Consider the following 9324-nt stretch of genomic DNA (forward strand, 5'->3'; position numbering starts at 1 on the left):
TTCTAAACAACAACCTACAACTCAGATATGGGTATTTCTATCTCTTACCTATTTGTGGTGGTGAGTTTTTATCTTAAAATTTCAATAGCTTTTGTTGTTTAGAATGCACTTTATGTAATACAACTTGACTGGTGCTCTTATGATGCACCCTTTAAAAGCTATTGAAATAATAATAATAATCTTGTCTCCCTAGGCACCACCTTGAAACAGTGATCCATGCTTTTATTTTAACCCGTCTGGATTACTGTAATTCTCTGTATTTGGGAGTTAACCAATCACTTCTCTCACGTCTGCAGCTGGTCCAAAATGCTGCTGCCCGATTTTTGACAGGAACAAAAAAGAGAGAGCACATCACTCCCATCCTGGCATCACTTCACTGGCTGCCTGTATATTTTAGGGTTCATTTTAAAATTCTCATGTTCGTTTTTAAATCATTACATAACCTTGCACCGCCTTACCTCTCTGAGCTTCTTCACCCCTACATACCTGGCCGGTCTCTCCGATCAGCTGACCAGCTGCTACTGAAAGTACCGAGATCTAAAAGGAAGCTCAGAGGGGACAGGGCCTTTTCTGTGGCTGCACCTAGATTATGGAATGATTTACCTTTGCAGGTTAGAGAGGCCCCTTCACTTTCCATTTTTAAAGTTCGGCTTAAAACCCACCTGTTTTCCCTGGCTTTCAAACCTAGCGAAACTTAGTGGTGAATCGTTAACGTTTGTCGATTTTTAGGTATTGTTATTGTTATTGTGTTGCTTTCTTAATCGTTTTTAAATTGTCTTTTACTTATCTGTTTATTATTTCTATTTTGTACTTTGTGTCAGCTGTTGTTGTTTAAAAGTGCTTTATAAATAAATAAAGATGGTAATAAGATAAAAACTCACCACCACAAATAGGTAAGAGATAGAAATATCCATATCTGAGTTGTACGTTGTTGTTTAGGATGCACTTTATGTAATACAACTTGACTGGTGCTCTTATGATGCACCCTTTAAAAGCTATTGAAATAATAAGATAAAAACTCACCACCACAAATAGACAAGAGGTAGAAATACACATATAAGCATTGTAGGCAGTGGCGGACTTAGCAATTTGGGGGCTCAAGGCAAATTTAGCTAGGGGGCCCATCAACATTAATATGCGAGAAATAAGTTAGCTAGTCAGGGGGCCCCTACAGTGGGTTGCAGTGGGAGGGGCCCAAGGCAATTGCCTAGCAATGCCTCTATGCAAAGACCGCCTCTGGTTGTAGGTTGTTGTTTAGGTTGCTCTTAATATATTATAACTTGTTTGATGCTCTTATGATGGACCATTGAAAAGCTATTGAAATTACTGAAAAAAAAACAGAGTGTGCAGTGCTCTGGGACCTTTATTACCGCCTCTTGCATCCATGTTAACCGTGTTAATGTAATTTGTAGACGGTGCCTTAGACGTTGTAGCAGTCACAATCATTGATCTATAGATCAATGGTCACAATAGTACATTTTAAATAAAATGTTGTCTGCAACTTAAAATATGTATATTCCTGGCGTAAACAAAGTTGTAGGTATTTGTTTTGTTTGCCAGAAATGAGAATTTGCACATTTTGGCACTTTTGCTGATACTGTCTTAAAATTATTATGCGAATATGCGAACGTAAAACCAACTTTACCGCAGTCTGGTTGAGGCTAGTTTAGCACGCTAGCCAACCCCAAAGCCTTCAAGCTTAGCAGTCTGGGTTAGATTCTTGCTCATGGTTGTCATTTGCACTGGGATGTTATAAAGGTAATAAAGGTTTCTGAGGTGCTTGGACTGGTAGGAGATGAAACGTGTATGTGCACACTCTTTTGTGTTGTGTATTCGTTGTGAAGTTCTATGTTCTCATCCTATTTTTTAGCTTTCCCAGCAAATATTTTTGTACATGGGGTTAAAGGTAATAAGTAGTGTAAAAACCATAGATTGGGGAAACAGTTATTAAGAAACACTTTTAGTATATTATAGTCTACGTTAATTTAATTATCAAATACGTTTTTTTAATTTCCCTTTTGTTGTCAGTTGTTACCATGGCAAACTATGACGTCATTTATGACGTCAAGGTATTGGAGACCATATAAAGAGCCGTTCAACAGCCAGAAACGATCATTTGTAGCACAACGACAGACGGTGAAAATCAGCTTACAGGTGCAAAATGGATTGTCGGAAGGTGCAGAAATCGTATGGAAATTGGCGAGATGATCTCATGGAGCTATACAAAATACTGGAGAGTGCTCCACAGCGGAGGAAGACGCTTCCGCCGATACAACAGAAAGAGTCGGATTGCAGCCGCGACAGACGCGCCAGCCGCGCATCCACAAAGGTAATACTTCAAATAACACTTTTTAAAAATGTTATTTATAACTCTGCTTTCCGTGATGAAAATTATTTGGTTATTCAACGTTGTGTCGTGCTTCAGTGTGACTACTGAACACGCGCGTGTCGATGTAGCTGCATGGATACGTTAAATGAGTTAAATGAATCTATCTTTCTTTATAGCGCGAAGGTAATTAAGGTAACACTTAATAACTTCTGTAAAATCTGTTTATCGTAGAGAAAAACACTGGGCGAGATACTAACGCAATGGGGTCTTATAGAATTGCCAAAATATAATTGCTCAAAAAACTTATTTTACGTGTAATCAAAATTCAAAGTTTCTCGTCCGGCCCGTTCACTTACATGGGAATGGGCGGGGTTAAAAGTTGTACTGCAGCCAGCCACTAGAGGGCAGCGGACACACGGAGGCTTCACTTTTTACTCATGTCGTCCAGTCCACTTATATATATGGGCTCTGTTCGAAATAGCCTACTATATACTGGATACTGCATACTGGACTCAGTATATACTGGATACTGCATACTGGTCCTCGTAGTAGTATGCAGTACAATTTTCAGTATGCGACAAAAGCAAAGCATACTACGGGGTCACGTGAACATGGCGTTGCATGATGGGATGCAGTACACCACGAAGATAGCTCTGTTTGCGTACTGGAATATTTTGCGGAAGTAGTAGGTCATCCGGGTATGTTTCGCGTACTGGAAAATTTCATTTTGGTCACATACTGCATACGGCATTCTGATTTGGGGCTCGATCAGTACGCCAGTAGTATGTAGTAGGCTATTTCGAACAGAGCCACAGTCTCTGATGGAGAGGCATAAACTTTTGCCAAGCATGTGATCTAAGGCTGCAGTATAATTGGTCGGTTTTAGATTTTCCACGGGGCGCAGCTCTCTGTGCCCTGGACACACCCACTCTTGTTGGTAGTGTCGGTCAGCTGCGGTTCGTTAAAGCTAGGTTTATACTTTCGCGCATGACCGTAGTGTGACTCCGCCCACCTCGCGCAAACCTCCAACTCTGTTCACATTGAATATCAGGCAGGCTGGAGCAGCAGCTCTTGGAAAAAAATCCTCACAAAGCATTCACTTGAAGAACGCTAGGGCAAAATTCATGTTCAAATAAATAAAGGGCAATAAGACTGCTTTATTTGTTTTTAATTTGTTTACGCCCCCCTCAAATTTTTTATTTTTTTTTGCACCATCCGCCACTGCTTTAGACCTACACATTTGTATCTAAACAGTTAAAATCTTTCATGTGTTAAAAAATGGATTGTGACTAAATGAATTTCCTCCGAGCAGCTGGAGATGATGGAGGCAGAGCAGCTGAAGTTGCAGGTGCAGGCTGCGGATACCCGTGCTATAGGCAAGCGGGCCGCACCAACTGCAGCAGGAGCCGTTCGGGAGCTGCAGCCCAAACCCCCCAGCAAACCGGCCGTCGGCAAGGCCGGCCCGAAGGCGATTCAGATCAGGCAGCGGGCGGCGACATCCTTCAAGCCTGCAGAGAAGAGGGACACTGCTAGGGCTGCAGGAACTAGCCAGGGCAAAGGGGCAGTGGCAGAGACTCTGAGCCTGGAGCAGGAGCACCGTGTGCAGAAGCTGGTGGAAAAGAGCCTCCTGCAAGAAGAAAGACAGGAGGTGATTTTTGATCGCATATGTGGCAAATCATCCAAGCAGTCGACCAGGAGCAACAACAGGGTGAATGCCAAAATCCGCCTGGAGCCCCTGGGGAACGGTCAGAGTGGCTCTTTACACTCTGATGCCTCCTCTGTAAGCCACTGCCCACCACTGGATAAACCACAGAGAGTGCGCAGCATCCAGGGCCCACAGGCTGCTGCCAGTGAGGATCTGTCCCCCCTTGAGCTCCGTGCAATCTACGCTCTGCAGATGCCCAAACCGCAGAATCGGGCCAAGCTTGTGAAGAAGGCCGGTAAAGTGCTAGGTGAGTTCCTATCCCGTAAAACGTCAGCTGGAGTAGCAAAGCTCAACACTGGGGCCATGCACAGCTCCCCATGTATCTCAAATATAGATGTTTTCTGTAATTAATTATAATACTGTATATTTACAAGAGACCTGTAAGTAGAGCTTCAGAAACAAAGTTAAACAGTTAATGAAAGTTAATTAACAGTATGAAAATTCTGTCTCCACGGATCCAGTGAGCTCAAAGGACAGTTCTGTCAGCTTGAAGCCACTAGCTAGCAAGCTATCTGTGGGATCCCAGGTTAACCAAAGGCAGGGCTCAGTGGCATGTTGTGAGGCTATACACAACTGGGCCACCTCAAGTGCAGCAGGATCCATTCGGGAGCTGCTGCCAAAACCCCCGAGCAAACCGGCCGTCGGCAAGCCCGGCCTGAAGGCGTCCCGGATCAGCCAGCGGGCAGTGACTTCCTTCAGGCCTGTTGAGAAAAGGGACACTGCTAGGGCTGCATCAATTGGCCAGGACAAAGGGGTGGTGCCAGGGACTCTGAACCTGGTTAGGGAACAGCCTCTGGCCAGACCTGAGCTGGGCCTCAGCCAGGCATTGCAGCTACTAGAGAAGGAGGACTGGTAGGCTTTTACCAAGCACCAGCAGACAGTCTGCTTCACACCGAGCAAAGTTTACACCAAGCTAACCCAGCCAGAACAGAGCTATAATAACCGAGAATGCCTGAGAATACAAAAATGTCATGCTTTGGCAATATAAACATAAATAATTAGTGATGGGCACTCTAAAAGGGAATAGGCTGTTGCTTGTTATTTGTTGATTTTTATTGATGGAACTTGTTTAGCATTACTGATGTGATAACACCAGACATGTACACCGTGTTCTAACGCTGTGTTTCGGAACAGGAAGAAGATCATTGGCCTCACACTGGTGCGTTCTCTGGCGCAAAATCATGCCGAAGTCCTTCTGGCAAATCTTCATGACGTGTGCATAGCCGTGATCAAGGAGGTGAGGAGCCCGCTCATAGACTAAAGATTCTGTAATCAAAGCCAAGGGGCTTGAGAATGAGCTACACAATTTGCTGTCCCAACTGGACATGCTCCATTTTATGTATTTGGATGTTCTGACCTGTGGAAGAGTCCATTTGGAATGTTTTGGAGAGGAATTTCTTGTCATAGGATAGGTGTGGAGGTCTGGCCTGGAACTTGAGGCTTACTGTTCTCTCTCTCTCTCTCTCTCTCTCTCTCTCCTCTCTCTCTCTCTCTCTCTCTCCTCTCTCTCTCTCTCTCTCTCCTCTCTCTCTCTCTCTCTCTCTCTCTCTCTCTCTCTCTCTCTCTCTCTCTCTCTCTCTCTCTCTCTCTCTCTCTCTCTCTCTCTCTCTCTCTCTCTCTCTCTCTCTCTCAGGTGAAGAACCCGGACGACATGGTTTCGCGTGCCGCCATGACCACGCTGGCACACATGTTCGCCTACCTGCGGAAGGCCATGGACCCTGAGGCAGCACAGGCCGCCTGCGTCCTCCTGCACAAGGCGGTGGAGAACACGCCCTTCATCAAGCAGGACGTGGACCTGGTACTGCGTGCAATGGTGCACTGCTGCTCAGCCAGGACGGTCATGCATGCCCTGCTGGACGGAGGACTAAGGTAGGACCACCTCACCAACACAATCATGCAGGCTTTCCACCACAATAAACAACATTGTCAAAAGAGGCTTTTAGTAGAAGACAGAAGCACATTTATAGTACAGCAGACCACTATTAATAGCAGGCAGTAGCATCAGTGATGGACAGTTTTGTGGGCAGTCTGGAGTGATTTGCAGTAACAATTTATTTGGAGGATAACACATTCATTAGTTTTTCTTGTAAGATTGAAGCAGACTTCATGTGTTTCAAACTCCAGATGTAGCTGTGACTATGTGAGGAGGACAACAGCGTTGCATCTAAAAAGCTTCGCTCAGCTGGTGGGGGCTTCCAAGCTGCTCACAGACAACGACCTCACGGAGAGCTTCGTGACTGCCATCACGCGATTGGCTCTGGACGATGCAGAGGAAGTGAAGTAGGTAGCTCCCTTGCTCTCTATGGCCCTGGAGTCAGCACTGTGTCCATCAATAAGTAGAATTGATCAATCAGCCATGAGTGTAATTTTAAAACATGTCTCCTCAGGCTCCATGCCCATATGTGCATCAAATATTTGGCTATCCATGAGGACTTTATAAAGATGGTGGCGAAGTTTTTACCCCCAGAGGAGCAATCTTCTATTAAAGAGATCATGAAGAGCAGGTAAAGAACAAGATAATTAACAACCCTTCACTAGGGTTAGGCTTACGGTTAAGTCTAAGTCTTATCATTTTCATATACAGAAAATAATAGTACTTATAACATCCTTTGTCTTCTCTTTGAAATTTATAGATCCATCGACTGCCATCAATATAAGATCAGCTACAGGCTCTCCAGCAATATGCCAATTTTTAAATAAACAAAACAAGTCCTTCCAAACGGTTCCATTTCTCATTAATAGAAAAAAGCACTGGCTAAAGTTTCCTATATATCTACTTTACGTGAATACGTCTTGCTACTGACGTCACTTCAGCTGCGTGGCCAGGTGCTTGAACTGGTACTGCAAGGGGTTCAATAGCTTGAGGTATGACAGACATTGGTGAGTTAGTGCATACATTATCCTGACAAATCAGAAAACTGTAGGACAACTACCAGTAAAACGGTCCTGACAAATTAAGGTGATCTTTACAAAATCTACATTTCATTTCCTTCTCTTTGTGTTAATGAGCAAATCTTTCTTTGTTTTTTGCATAATGAATTTACATTTATGGCATTTAGCAGACGCTCTTATCCAAAGCGACTTATAGTGCTACGTAGTTGCTTGGAGTCTCCAAGGTAGTATAGATAGTCCTGAACACAAGGTACTCTAAGCTGGAAAAACCACTAGACGAAAGTCATGATACCTAACAATTATGCCAAGTCATTATTATACTTGAATATACACATCACCTGAGGAAAAAGACAGTAAGCAATACCTATAACAAACACCTGAGTAAAGAGACGATAAAGCACAGTAGACGAAAGTATAATTATGTAAAGTGCACTTGAAAGAGGTGGGTCTTCAGTCGGCGTCTGCAGACAGCAAGTGACTCCGATGTTCGGACACAAGGGAAGTTAATTCCACCACCTTGGAGCCAGGACAGAGAAGTCTGGATGCTTGTCTCCCATGTGTCCTGGATGATGGAGAGTCAAGACGAGTCATACTTGAGGCACGGAGGGCTCTAGGTATGCTTCTGGGTTTTACCATGGCCATCAGTAAGGAGGAGCTGGACCATTCTTTGCTTTGTAGGCCAGCACCAGGGTTTTATATATGATGCGGGCAGCTACCGGAAGCCACTGGAGGGAGCACAGCAAGGGAGTGACATGGCTGAACTTGGGAAGGTTGAAGACCAGCCGAGCTGCAGCGTTCTGGATCAGTTGCAGGGGTTTGATGGCATGCATAGGAAGACCAGCCAAGAGGGAGTTGCAGTAGTCCAGTCTGGACAAGGACCTGAGTGGCCTCCCTAGTAGGGCTGAACGATTAATTGCATTTGCGATAATCTCGCGATATTTGAAAACGCGATTCTCTAATCGCACAGGCTGCGATTTAAACTGGTCACGTGACTTGGGAGCGAGCCGAGCCGAGGACGAACGGAGAAAACTCGAGCAGGAGGCAGGGAAGTGGAGAAGTGAAGTTAACACAGCGCACTATAACTTGTTACACAATGGCTTCAGGCTCGACATGAGCTGACACAACTGAAAGTCTAATACCAAAGAGGGGCAGCACATAAGTTGTGTGAAATTACTTTGGCTTTTAAAAAGATGCTGCTCAACGTCAGGTACTGTGTAAAACGTGCCTTGCTACTGTCGCTACGACGCGAGGTAACACTACAAACCTTCAGCATTTAAAAAACACCACAAAGCCTCGTATGATATTTGTAAGGCTAAAATGCCAACGACCAGTGCTGCGTCTTCAAATACGCCAAAGTGTTTCTCTGCGATTATATAGCTTTAGTATGCGGTGAGCAGCGAAATACCGTAAAATCACGCATATAGGCGCAATAACATTTAAAGCACGGATGAATCGCAAAGGCACGGATAGCTTGACTGGTCCAGCAGACAGGGTTCACTGACCGAACCGTTTGAAAGTGTAACTCCTTATGGATGTAATTGGAAGCGGCACGCTGAAATAACTCGGGCAGTAACGGAGTTCATAGTGAAAGACATGATGCCCGTTAATATAGTGAACAAGCCCGGTTTCATGGCTTTGTTAAACACACTGGATATGTGCTACCAAATGCCCTCACGCACATATTTTAGCCAAGTTGCTATACCTGCAAAGTTACTAGTTCGCTCTGGCGCCAACCACAGGCGATCGATCGATCGCGATATAATAATACTTAAATTTTTTCCATTTTACACCGCCCCGATAACAACAAATTACGTTCGCCACCCACTTCAGGTTCAAGTCTCACTCCAAGCGATCTTGAAAAGTTGGCAACCCTGTATCTAAGCTGTATAAAAAATGTTGAAACAGAATTTCCTGAAAACAGTGGGAAAAAAATCGCGATTTTAAATCGCAATCGCAATTTATAGATAAATTGCAATTAGATTATTTTCCAAAATCGTTCAGCCCTACTCTCTAGAGAGAAATGGCCGAATACTCCGAATGTTGTGAAGGGCGAATCTGCCTGATTGTGTTGTGTTAGCAACGTGGGCCGTGAAGGAGTTGATTGTCAATAACTACACCAAGGCTACGCGCTTCCATGGATGGAGTGATCACGGTGTTCTCGAATGGGATAGAAAAATCACGATGAGGACTGGCTCACAGTGATAAGCGAAGCCATGTGCTGGATAGGTTTATTCAAATAAATAATTTAAATAGTAATTAAAAGTTAAATATAGTTAGCTAAAATTATCTTAAGCGCAGAACCTAAACACATCTGAAAATCCCACCTCAAAGAAAACTGAAACTCGCAGTATTTGCTTGGCTTCCTTCGGGACTTTCAGGTTCTGTTGTAGAGGCTCTG

At 44.2% G+C, this 9324-nt stretch overlaps 1 protein-coding gene across 1 annotated transcript; it reads left to right on the forward strand.

Moving 5' to 3' along the window:
* The first annotated feature begins 2028 nt into the window (after positions 1-2028).
* LOC143484978 (uncharacterized) lies at positions 2029-7195 on the forward strand. The gene is made up of 8 exons (XM_076984080.1): positions 2029-2329; positions 3642-4281; positions 4496-4886; positions 5169-5271; positions 5668-5903; positions 6159-6314; positions 6422-6538; positions 6668-7195. Exons 1-8 carry the CDS (start codon positions 2162-2164, stop codon positions 6732-6734), a joined length of 1878 nt encoding a protein of 625 aa, XP_076840195.1. The 5' UTR covers positions 2029-2161; the 3' UTR covers positions 6735-7195.
* Positions 7196-9324: the final 2129 nt, after the last annotated feature.

Source organism: Brachyhypopomus gauderio, chromosome 21 (assembly GCF_052324685.1).
Source record: "Brachyhypopomus gauderio isolate BG-103 chromosome 21, BGAUD_0.2, whole genome shotgun sequence".
In the NCBI taxonomy this organism is placed as follows: Eukaryota; Metazoa; Chordata; class Actinopteri; order Gymnotiformes; family Hypopomidae; genus Brachyhypopomus; species Brachyhypopomus gauderio.

Bases quoted from the DNA above. Each gene is read 5' to 3' on its own strand.
- LOC143484978 (XM_076984080.1), top strand. From the start codon at position 2,162: ATGGATTGTCGGAAGGTGCAGAAATCGTATGGAAATTGGCGAGATGAT. The intron at 2,330-3,641 runs GTAATACTTCAA...TCCTCCGAGCAG, and splicing joins CCAGCCGCGCATCCACAAAG to CTGGAGATGATGGAGGCAGA. The intron at 6,315-6,421 runs GTAGGTAGCTCC...ATGTCTCCTCAG, and splicing joins GACGATGCAGAGGAAGTGAA to GCTCCATGCCCATATGTGCA.